This window comes from Littorina saxatilis, linkage group LG8 (genome assembly GCF_037325665.1).
Source record: "Littorina saxatilis isolate snail1 linkage group LG8, US_GU_Lsax_2.0, whole genome shotgun sequence".
Classification (NCBI taxonomy): domain Eukaryota; kingdom Metazoa; phylum Mollusca; class Gastropoda; order Littorinimorpha; family Littorinidae; genus Littorina; species Littorina saxatilis.
This window is the reverse complement of record NC_090252.1, coordinates 33,928,474-33,941,258: the sequence shown is the minus strand read 5'-3', so window position 1 is coordinate 33,941,258 and position 12,785 is coordinate 33,928,474. Positions and strand designations below refer to the sequence as shown.

The 12,785-nt window shown below is 40.4% G+C and overlaps 2 protein-coding genes and 1 long non-coding RNA gene across 5 annotated transcripts in view; 1 reads left to right on the top strand and 2 right to left on the bottom strand.

Moving 5' to 3' along the window:
- Nucleotides 1-12,785, top strand: part of LOC138973373 (uncharacterized) — a 458,327-nt gene that overhangs the window by 113,596 nt on the left and 331,946 nt on the right. The gene's annotated exons all lie outside the window — the stretch shown is intronic.
- Nucleotides 1-12,785, bottom strand: part of LOC138973367 (hemicentin-1-like) — a 486,299-nt gene that overhangs the window by 210,373 nt on the left and 263,141 nt on the right. The window lies entirely within an intron of this gene.
- Nucleotides 1-12,785, bottom strand: part of LOC138973360 (leucine zipper protein 2-like) — a 62,017-nt gene that overhangs the window by 21,592 nt on the left and 27,640 nt on the right. Inside the window, exons 4-6 of the mRNA XM_070346082.1 lie at nucleotides 10,155-10,295; nucleotides 6,464-6,595; nucleotides 3,601-3,645 (exon numbers count right to left, since the gene is read on the bottom strand). Of these exons, the coding sequence (XP_070202183.1) occupies nucleotides 3,601-3,645; nucleotides 6,464-6,595; nucleotides 10,155-10,295 (318 nt within the window). The remainder of the gene's footprint in view (nucleotides 1-3,600; nucleotides 3,646-6,463; nucleotides 6,596-10,154; nucleotides 10,296-12,785) is intronic.

Below are 12,785 nucleotides of genomic sequence, written 5' to 3'. Positions count from 1 at the left end.
AAAATACATGTGACCTTGACCCAAGGTCAAGGTCATCCAAGGTCATGCAACACAAAGGTGTTAATTCAAGACATAGGAAGTACAATGGTGCTTATTGGCTCTTTCTACCATGAGATATGGTCACTTTTAGTGGTTCACTACCTTATTTTGGTCACATTTCATAAGGATCAAAGTGACCTTGACCTTGATCATATGTGACCAAATGTGTCTCATGATGAAAGCATAACATGTGCCCCACATAATTTTTAAGTTTGAAACAGTTATCTTCCATAGTTCAGGGTCAAGGTCACTTCAAAATATGTATACAATCCAACTTTGAAGAGCTCCTGTGACCTTGACCTTGAAGCAAGGTAAACCAAACTGGTATCAAAAGATGGGGCTTACTTTGCCCTATATATCATATATAGGTGAGGTATTCAATCTCAAAAACTTCAGAGAAAATGTGAAAAATGTGAAAAATAGCTGGTTTTTAGGCAACATTTATGGCCCCTGCGACCTTGACCTTGAAGCAAGGTCAAGATGCTATGTATGTTTTTTGGGGCCTTGTCATCATACACCATCTTGCCAAATTTGGTACTGATAGACTGAATAGTGTCCAAGAAATATCCAACGTTAAAGTTTTCCGGACGGACGGATGTCCGGACGGACGGACGGACGACTCGGGTGAGTACATAGACTCACTTTTGCTTCGCATGTGAGTCAAAAAGGAAGAAACAGAGAGACCCCTAAATGGTGTTGAGACCAGCATTGTAGATAGTAGCCTGATGTACCATATGTTATTCATGAACTGCACACACACACACACACACACACACACACACACACACACACACACACACACGCACGCACGCACGCACGCACGACCGTTTAGAACAATCAAATACAGTAACAATTTCCCCCTGGTGGAACCCTCATTTTAAGAATTAGACTGTGTTAGCCAATCTTTCTTTCTTTATTTGGTGTTTAACGTCGTTTTCAACCATTCAAGGTTATATCGCGACGGGGAAAGGGGGGAGATGGGATAGGGGAAAGGGGGGAGATGGGATAGAGCCACTTGTTAACTGTTTCTTGTTCACAAAAGCACCAATCAAAAAATTGCTCCAGGGGCTTGCAACGTAGTACAATATATGACCTTACTGGGAGAATGCAAGTTTCCAGTACAAAGGACCTAACATTTTTTACATACTGACTGACCAAAATCTTTACAAACATTGACCATATTCTATACAAGAAACACTTAACAAGGGTAAAAGGAGAAACAGAACCGCTAGTCGCCTCTTACGACATGCTGGGTAGCATCGGGTAAATTCTTTCTCGTCCCAACCAATATGGGACTCCCCTTTACCCGCGGGGGGTTGTTAACCAATACATTCTGTTTAAAAAAGTAGAAGTGCATTGCCTTTGGCAGGGATGTCGTTAGACGTCGGACATCGGACATAGACCGATTAAATTGAGGCTCAAATATCCAATTCACATAGCTGCACGGTGGTCAGATGCTATCGTTTTCAACTGAGCGCAGCTAGTCATTGTCCGATAAGCACTCCATTCCGTCAGACAGCGCGTTATTTGATAATTGACAGCAAAAAAACCATCTATTTAGGCAAACAGTTTTGTCGAATCTGTCTCGAAAAAGCTCTGTCAGGAAATCATGCAGTTTGTGTGCCAATCAAAGTAAGAGTGCAAAAGTGTTTGGTTGCTTTTTAGTTTTTTTGTTTTTGTGTGTGTGTGTGTCCTGTTTGAAACAAAAGTAATAAAACAATATACGCACACAATGTTGGTGCATATATATACGGATATGTGCGTGTGTACATGATTTTGTGTTTTGCATAAAATTAGAATATCCTATTAAAATATCTGAAAGCAGTCAAATGTCCTATTGATGCCAAAGAGCTCAGGACATTTGTCCAAAATGATTAGTGGCAACATCTTGGGTGTCACCAAAACTCGAAAAGACACGAAAAAGACGCGAAAAGACACGAAAAGACACGAAAAGACGCGACGCGAAAAGACACGAATATGTGAAAAGACATAAAAAGACGACTGAAACCATTTAAAAAAAATTCTCCTTCAAATAAAAGCAATATCACAAATAATGAAGAATAAATAAATGGCAAAATACGAGCTATTACTGGCGGTCGAATAACCCAAACACTTTTGTCAAAAGTTATTGCATCAAAAGTCTAATCAACTTTTTCTCTTGATGTATTACAAAAAGTCCTTTACTTTGCCAATAAACCCCAAAAATCGTGATCCAGCTCAGCTAAAATGGACTCAAGGGACACAACTCTGGTTGTGGACATCCGGGTGACATCAAAAGCGACGTCAAACACGACTGGTTACGTCCCTGGTGTCTGCGCTTTGATCTATGTGCGTCTTTTTGTATCTATTTGCTGTCTTTTCGTATCTATTTGCTGTCTTTTCGCATCTTTTCGTGTCTTTTCGAGTTTTAGTGACACCGCAACATCCCTGCTTTGGCACAGTCGTCTGAACCACCCAAGGCACTGCATTACCCCATGCTAGCAAAAGACAAATCAACCATCCCTCCCTCTCACACACACCCAAATCCCCCCCCCCCCACACACACACACACAAACAACTGTCCACCTCTACATTTCATAAGACTTCATGAAAGTAAACATGACTTATAAACAGTCAAATACTGACTGCATGATTATAAAAGAATAGAAGAGAAAACAAGTCGCGTAAGGCGAAATAACAACATTTAGTCAAGTTGTCGAACTCACAGAATGAAACTGAACGCACATACTCGTAGTTTCGTCAGTCCACCGCTCGTGGCAAAGGCAGTGTAATCGACAAGCCATGCAGAATAGTGCGGTAGTGGTAGCGCTGAACATGATAACACGCTTTTCTGTATGTCTATTCTTTTTGGCTCATTGAATTTGTTTTTAATCCAAACATATCATATCTATATGTTTTTGGAATCCGGGACCGACAAGGAATAAGATGAAATTGTTTTTAAATCGATTTCGGAAAATTAATTTTAATTATATTTTTCATATTTTTAATTTTCAGAGCTTTTTTTTAATCCAAATATAACATATGTATATGTTTTTGGAATCAGAAAATGACGAAGAATAAGATGAAATTGTTTTTGGATCGTTTAATAAAAATATAATTTTAATTACAAGTTTCCGATTTTTAATGACCAAACTCATTCATTAGTTTTTAAGCCACCAAGCTGAAATTCAATACCAAAGTCCGGCCTTTGTCGAAGATTGCTTTGCCAAAATTTCAATCAATTTGATTGAAAAATGAGGGTGTGACAGTGCCGCCTCAACTTTTACAAAAAGCCGGATATGACGTCATCAAAGGTATTTATCAAAACATTTAAAAAAAAACGTCCGGGGATATCATTCCCCGGAATTCTCATGTCAAATTTCATAAAGATCGGTCCAGTAGTTTAGTCTGAATCGCTCTACACACACACACACACGCACACGCACAGACACACACACACACCACGACCCTCGTCTCGATGCCCCCTCTATGTTAAAACATTTAGTCAAAACTTGACTAAATATAAAAAAGATAGACAGAATGTAAAGAGCAAAAAGTTTAAAAGCAATTATAAATTAGTACCTTATCTGCTGTTTTACGTTCGTAGCAGTTCTTTTCTTTTTCCTTCTGGAAAATAAATTGCACACTTTTAGAACATTAATATTATCTGCAGACAATAGAAAAGCAATTGGCAGAAATGGTATAATTTCTATTACAAACACAAAACAGCTAGAATACTGAGAATGAACACACACACACACACACACACACACACACACACACACACACACACACACACACACACACACACACACACACACACTTTACACACAAACAAATTAACACACACAATTTTACACAAAACATAAATATACACTTGCACACAAACGCATACAGAGTAAAACATCAAGTAATAGTCAATATTTTGTGAGTATGACATTCAGCACTTAATTCACATCCATCCTAATTTCCAGATGTCCTTGGAGAGCTGAAACTCAATGAACATGTATGTTTTGTCTTTGGTGTCATATTATTTTGACTACAAGGCACTAATACCGGTACTTCATTGTACAGGACAGAACCTACACTTTTTATGTAAAAATGTAAAAAAAATACACACATTATAAATATATATACAAGTATTAAGGCTCTTCCTGACAATTGGGCATAAGCCAAAGCAAGACCAGAGTAAATATAAGTTTGCCCCTGATGTGTGCATGCATGCCGAAATCAAAGCAACTCAGGGCACCATCCCTCACTGCTCTTTTCAAACCCACTGTACTCTACAAGCTGCAATTGAGAAGACACTGGCCGTGTGACCGCTTGTCAATGACCATTATTAATTCAGCTGAGACTAGATGATTTATTATCCTATCAAATGTATGTTCAATATTATTCAGGTCAGGGGAAGATGAAGGCAGCAAGGGAGATGACATGAGCAATACCCACATAAAGCGTGACAGTGGGTATAATTAATGAGCGCTTTTGCTGCTAGCCCTGCTTACCTCCCCTTGCGCGAGCGCGACAGGACACGGGTGAAAATTCGCTTCTTTGCGATGTGTAAATCGGTACTTTTCTATTTTATTCTGCAGCTTAGGTAACTGCGCATAGTCTTCATTGTTTTTAAAATTTGTGGTGTCGAGGTATGTCCGAATCATATGCTACCCATCTTTTACACATGGCGCAGTTACCTAAGCTGCAGAAATTAAATAGAAAAGTACCGATTTACACATCGCAAAGAAGCGAATTTTCGCCCGTGTCCTGTCGCGCTCGCGCCAGGGAGGTAAGACGCTTCTCTCCCTTGGGCCAAGGGAGGTGACCAATGCTAGCAGCAAAACCGCTCATTACTTGCAATACATCAATGCCAGGCCATTGCTACAACCTGGACCTACTCTGTCAACAGAATCTGTGTGTGTGTGTGTGTGTGTGTGTGAGTGTGAGTGAGTGTAAGTGTGTGTGAGTGTGTGTGTGTGTGTGTGTGTGTGTGTGTGTGTGTGTGTGTGTGTGTGTGAATGTGTGTGAATGTGTGTGTGTGTGAGTGTGTGTGTGTGTCAAATCCATGCTGGTCAAAGGGAACGACTCACATGCTTGACCTTGATCTTCAGGGTCAAGGTCAAATAACTAAACCTAGCAATGACATCATACACTAAGAACTGCTTTACACATTGTTCCTACCAAAATACACCCAAGGTCAAGGTCATGCAACACAAAGCTGTTAATTCAAGACATAGGAAGTACAATGGTGCTTATTGGCTCTTTCTACCAAGAGATATGGTCACTTTTAGTGGTTCACTACCTTATTTTGGTCACATTTCATAAGGGTCAAAGTGACCTTGACCTTGATCATATGTGACCAAATGTGTCTCATGATGAAAGCATAACATGTGCCCCACATAATTTTTAAGTTTGAAACAGTTATCTTCCATAGTTCAGGGTCAAGGTCACTTCAAAATATGTATACAATCCAACTTTGAAGAGCTCCTGTGACCTTGACCTTGAAGCAAGGTAAACCAAACTGGTATCAAAAGATGGGGCTTACTTTGCCCTATATATCATATATAGGTGAGGTATTGAATCTCAAAAACTTCAGAGAAAATGGGAAAAATGTGAAAAATAGCTGTTTTTTAGACAACATTTATGGCCCCTACGACCTTGACCTTGAAGCAAGGTCAAGATGCTATGTATGTTTTTTGGGGCCTTGTCATCATACACCATCTTGCCAAATTTGGTACTGATAGACTGAATAGTGTCCAAGAAATATCCAACGTTAAGTTTTGGACGGACGGACGACTCGGGTGAGTACATAGACTCACTTTTGCTTCGCATGTGAGTCAAAAATGAATGCTGATTTGCATAATACATACATTTATGTCCACTCAATACAACACTCTTTTCTGTTGAAAACATACACATCAGAGCTTTTCATCACTGCCCACACAACTGCTTGACTGGAAACCGAACAGTGGCAACATGTTTTATCCAGTTATACCAATACACACATGACAACTGTTTAGATGGCAGGTTAGCGATTGTGGCCGCAGTGATCAAGAGCTCTGATGTGTCGATATTTGCCTCAGTGTTTAAAGGGGTGCAACTCGTGCTGCAAAATCATTTCCAAAAGTCGTCTTTTGCAAACAGGCAAACAATTGTTCCTCTTTGAAGATGTTTCACTTCAGCTATTTCACCAATCAAATTTCTCTGTTACTTGTGTAAATACACATACCATTGGTGTAAAACTCATTACTTTTGATCTCAATTCCCAAAGATTAATCAGAAACAGTCAGAGAGTAACAGAAGTATGAAAAATAATAGACAAGTAACTCCTCTCGGCCATCTCTTGGGCAAATGCATGAACATATTTTGCTTCAACCAGATTCATTGTTTCTGTTTTCTAAAGATTTGGGGGAGAGGAAAGCTGATGTTTTGCTATTCCATCAGTATCTACCTCATTCAATTGGTTTCTCAGCTCTTGTTCCATTTTATCTGCAGATTTGATCAAGACAGAAATGAGTTCTTGATGATGGGCACTGAGATCTGTCTTTGCTTGTTCTTTTTGCTGCACCTCCCTCTTAAGGTTCTGCAAAAAAAAACAAGTCGCGTAAGGCGAAAATACAACATTTAGTCAAGCTCAGTCGAACTCGCAGAATGAAACTGAACGCATTGCATTTTTTCCGCAAGACCGTACACTCGTAGCATCGTCTGTCCACCGCTCGTGGCAAAGGCAGTGAAATTAATAATTCAGAAAAGCGCGGTAGCGGTTGCGCTGAGGAGGATAGCACGCTTTTATATATCTCTATTCTTTTTAACTCTCTGAACGTGTTTTTAATCCACAAATATTATATCTATATGTTTTTGGAATCAGGAACGAACAAGGAATAAGATGAATTTGTTTTTAAATCGATTTCGGACATTTTACTTTAATCATAATTCTTATATTTTTAATTTTCAGAGCTTGTTTTTAATCCGAATATACATATTTATATGTTTTTGGAATCAGAAAATGATGAACAATACGATAAACGTATTTTTGGATCGTTTTATAAAAAAAATAATTTTAATTACAATTTTTAGATTTTTAATGACCAAAGTCATTAATTAAATTTTAAGCCTCCAAGCTGAAATGCAATACCAAAGTCCGGCCTTCGTCGAAGATTGCTTTGCCAAAATTTCAATCAATTTGATTGAAAAATGAGGGTGTGACAGACAGTGCCGCCTCAACTTTTACAAAAAGTCGGATATGACGTCATCAAAGACATTTATCAAAAAAATTTTAAAAAGGTCCGGGGATATCATTCCCAGGAACTCTCATGTCAAATTTCATAAAGATCGGTCCAGTAGTTTAGTCTGAATCGCTCTACACACACACACAGACAGACACACACACACACATACACCACGACCCTCGTCTCGATTCCCCCTTCAATGTTAAATCATTTAGTCAAAACTTGACTAGATGTAAAAAACATGCTTATATTGTTATCATAAGATATGATTGGAGCACCACAAAGAATAAATAACTCTACTAGAATGAAGAGCAATACAACACACACACACACACACACACTTATATATAGAGGTTACAACACGAGTGGTTTTTTATATGGCTTGTATTTCAGTCAAGACCCAGCGGCTCGTGAGTCCCTTGATATTCATCCGCTGGGTCTTGACTGAAATACAAACCATATACAAAATCACGAGTGTTGTAAACTGTATATCCCATGAAGATCTAAAAGACAAAGTGTGACGGAAACATCAAGCTTTAGTTGTGTGTTCAGATGAGGCACCTCTGCACATACCTTATTCTAAAGGCACGTCTGTTGATCTATGTCAAGTCGGTGCATAATGGTGGCTTGGTTGTCCCCGTCAATTGAAAGCCTCTTACACGGATTTGACTGAATACCTAGTGGTTACACACGCATCTCCTGAGATCTTGGACACCTTCATCGTCTATAGGGCCTACTGCACTCGCAAATGCATTAAACAGCTTGTCCAGAGAACAATCGTAGTCGATGATGTACCGATAAGGGCGTGTGTACCGGGCACGCTGTAACTTCACATGAGCATAGCCTGAACATAGCAGTGCTGGTCGGACTGACTGGGTTTTTAACGATTGCTAGTTTGACTTCTGTTTTAGTTGAGAGCACGAGCACACACACTCAAACACATACGGCTTGTCATGTTGATCACAAGAGAGAAATAGAACAGCGAATAACAGATTACGTCCCCATAATATGACGCGATGGACGACAGACGTCATTAAATCTATGATGCTGTGATGATAGTCTCGGCAAGTCGAGACTGAACGACTCTCGCGCAAGTTCTCAAAAGCGTGGTAACCCGTTGCACATCCGGTCGACAGGTACATGTGCACTTTGGAATGTCAAGGACGACAGAAAGTAGAGCCAGCTATGATGTATTTCGTGCACCCTTATTTATCCACTATTTTATGTGTTATAAGAGTGCAATAGTTACATCATAGATGTAACAAGAGAACAATGGAAATACAAGAACTGTACCTGGAGTACATTTACAGAGACAAAGAAGGTAGGTCATGGGATATATGCCCGTAGTCATACAAATATGTTATAGTTACAGTTAACAAAGTGAATATTATATCTACCATACTTTTCGGACTATAAGGCGCAACTTTTTTTCTCACACTTGACCCCTGCAACTTATTTAACGGCTTAGCGCCTTATGTGTGGCTGAAATAGAAATCCAGGTGAGTACCAGTCAAACAACTTGTAATTAATGCATGCTTCTGCTACTACTGCCCGGGCCAAGTTTCCTATCAGACATAAAAGAGACCGCATATAGGTTAAACTCGGCTACTGACCCCGGGATGAAGGTCAGTGTCTGTAAACTGGGGCAAGCAGCTGGTCTCAAGGCCAACCAGCTATCACAATGCCTTTGATATCATCGCACACCCAGAGCAAAACTATTTCCACTCTGTATTCTTCCTTTGATGTGCAGCTTATATATAGACCAGAAGTGCCTAATGTGATGTTTTTTCTCAATTTTACCTCAAAAGTGGGGGTTGCACCCTATATAACAAAGCGCTTTATTGTCCCGAAAATATGGTAACTCATGTTTTTCTAATGGTGACAGCAGTGGGTAGCTCAAGCTACTCAATGAATTGGTCTCGCTACAAGATACGTCCTGAACATTTGTTGTATGTGTACAACAAAGACTGAAGAACCACCACAAGCAATGACAATCTGAAAGTATTTGTTGATGTGAGGGAAACAATTGGAAAAGATCGAAGCAGAATTTGTCATCCAATAAAAGAGATTGGTAACACCAACTCTTCTTGAAGCAACAATTCTCCTTCATTTTAAAGGCACACTCTGCCTCCCGTAACCCATCTGTTTCTGATCACAGAGCTCCCCGAGCTTTTACAGACAGTACAAATATACTTCCTTATCGCCCAGGAGCATCCTTGCTGCTTTCCGTTGAAAGTGAGACATTTTTCAAAGAATTTATTTTGTGCCGATAGACCCATGTGAATCGGACGCCTCGTTTTGATGCTGGACATTACTTTTAAAATCTAAATAATAAATTTGGAGACAAACATGGTTAAAGCTCGAAAGAATTCTTTTATCATCAAGACAAAGTCAGTACAGTTCAATGTTTTGAAAGTTTGAAAGTTAGGATCCCGGATGTATGTCAAGAGAGGTAACGGTGACTGAGTTGATCAGCGCATATACGGAGATGCAGCTCTTTTAATTAAATGACGGGAAAGTTGAATACCAAAAACGATACATCTGGTCGAATGAGATTTCAAACATGTGTTTCTGTGCTAGTGCAGATTGAGTATTGCGCGCATACAAACGTACTTCCGCAACAGAGCTGCTATAAATTCAAATGAGCTGCATCTTACGAATTCCCAAGCAGACGAAGTTTTGGTAAACCGCTACAGTTTCTTTGAAGAATTAAACCGCCTCTTGGATTGTGTCACTATTAGTCAATTTTTGTATTTTAAATGCAAAGGTACACAATAACATGCTACATGTATTGCAGATATAGAGTCTTCTTGAAACTGCTAACGACTTAATTGATCACGTATAAAAAACAAATGTTCAAGTGGGTCACACTTTTTTTGTTGTTGTTGCTTTTTAAACCAAAACAGATATAACCTTCACTTGCTGCTCCAGAAGCTTCAGTTCTCCTTCCCCTGATTTCTTCCGACCTCTTCCAGACATCTCACCACCAGCTTCCTCAATTGCCTGAATTTGATCAGCAGTTAATGATTCTGCCAAGGCACCACAACTGTTAGGCTGCAAAAAATTCAATTTTAAATTGCTTATTTCCTGATCTGGGAGGGCGAGATAAATCAAAAATTTTAGTAATACATTTTCATTTGATTAATATACTTACCCAACTCACATATAGCAATTAACCCTAGTTCAGTGCTGCTAACGCTGTACGCGTCCCCTTGCTAACAAGGGAAGACAACTCTAAAAAAGAGTGACCATGGCCCGTCAAGGGGTCAAGGCCAGATCGAGATCGAGGCTGCCTTCCGTATGCGCGCGCATACGCCGCCATTTGTATTCATTCTAACCGAAGCCCAACTCACTTCTTTTTTTAGATATATATATAACCCCAATAGCGGGGAGGCAGGAGGGAATAAACGATGTGAGTTGGGTAAGTATATTAATCAAATGAAAATTTATTACTAAAGTTTTTGATTAAATTACATATCTTACCCAACTCAGATTGCGGAGGGAAATTCACAATACCAAGAACGGAGAACTTGTCCTGCCGATACCATAGCTGGTAGAGCAGAACTACCGTCCTGTCGCGCTACCGCAACATTTCTGAGGTAGTAAACGATACAAGAACGTCCTCTGAGCGCCAGTAGGCTAACTCCAGAACCTCTGAGAGGAGACCGGAGCGGAGGACTGCTATTGACCAGGCCCAGGTTAGGGCCTCCTGAGCTCTGACCGCAGCAAGAGGCAGGACTGCCTGATTGTCACATGACTGGCCTTACCATCAAAGACAGGCCTGTCGAATCAGTGTGGCTACCCATTTGGCCAAAGAGACCCATGGAATGTCTTTATCCCGAGCCGAGTTGATGGAGATAAAGAGTAGTTATTTGGCTTACGGAACTAATAGGCAATGTCCGGGCCCATTATCTGATGGGGGCCCAAACCGGACAGTTAAACAAGTCATGATCCCCAGGAGCAAGTACCTCACTCAGCGAGGAGATACAGATAAAAGGGGATATATGATTGACCGGATTTCTGTTTTTAGAGAGGATATCAGGCCTAAATTTGAGAGAGATAGCCCCATCTTTATCAGAACAAATACCAATCCCGGGACGGGAGCTGCGACTCATACCATGCTGCGTCACGGAAAGAGCCCTTGAGGACGCTAGCCATTCTGCAATGTAGGAGAAAAACTCCTAGCTCATTGCAAAGTAAAGAAAAATCCAGGGGCCGCCGTAGTGAAGGCTAACAAAGAGTGTAGCTTGTTAACTCGCAGGAGAAAAATGGCCCTGAGGGGCGTAATGCCTAAGTTGAATCACTGAACCAGAAGGAATGTGATTCTATTTATTATTGGCAAAAACATAGATGATCGATGTCTTTTGCGTAAGTGGAACAGAAACAAAACCAAAGCTAAAAGCTTCTGTGCCAAGACTAAGGTCAGCAACATGATGGAGTCCTTAGTTCTTTCCGTAAGCTCTTAAAACGAAATGCTGAAACTATGGAAGTTTATGAAAGCCCTTTGTGTTGCCCAGCGAAAGTAGCTGACAGAAGCCTCTACCGTAAGGGGTAGGTTTCGCCGGAAAAGTTCAATCTATGAGGTCGCGGGCCGTGGCTCATTGACCCTAAAGATATTTGAGTCAGAATATGCACCAGCAAGTTGAGCATGCTCTGGCGAGTTTCGTGAGTTACGTCTTCCGGACAACCGGAGAGAGCGTCAACCTCACTGTCTCTGTCTTTGCTCCCGACTGACAAAAAAGAGTGAAAACCTCTTACAATCAGCTAAAACAGGAAGACAGACCTAACTCTAAAACGAGAGCTGTGAAAGATCAGAAGACAGCGAACCTGTCTTCAAAATCACACGAGTAGTAAAAACAAACACATACATGTACGTCTCCCTTTGGATCTTTCTTTCTTTCTTTATTTGGTGTTTAACGTCGTTTTCAACCACGAAGGTTATATCGCGACGGGGAAAGGGGGGGAGATGGGATAGAGCCACTTGTCAATTGTTTCTTGTTCACAAAAGCAGTAATAAAAACATTGCTCCAGGGGCTTGCAAGTTCGTAGTACAATATATGACCTTACTGGGAGAATGCACGTTTCCAGTACAAAGCTAGGACTTAACATTTCTTACATACTGCTTGACTAAAATCTTTACAAACATTGACTATATTATTACAAGAAACACTTAACAAGGGTAAAAGGAGAAACAGAATCCGTTAGTCGCCTCTTACGCCATGCTGGGGAGCATCGGGTAAATTCTTCCCCCTAACCCGTGGGGGGGTCCCTTTGGATCAAACAAAGAAAGATCCGACTGACCGTGCGTGTAAACCCCCTCCTGGGAGTGAATCACTGAAAGGATTGAGGTGGAGTAAGCCACAGTGCCAAAGTATCTTTCTTTCTTTCTTTATTTATTTGGTGTTTAATGTCGTTTTCAACCATTCAAGGTTATATCGCGACGGGGAAAGGGGGGAGATGGGATAGAGCCACTTGTCAATTGTTTCTTGTTCACAAAAGCACTAATCAAAAATTTGCTCCAGGGGCTTGCAACGTAGTACAATG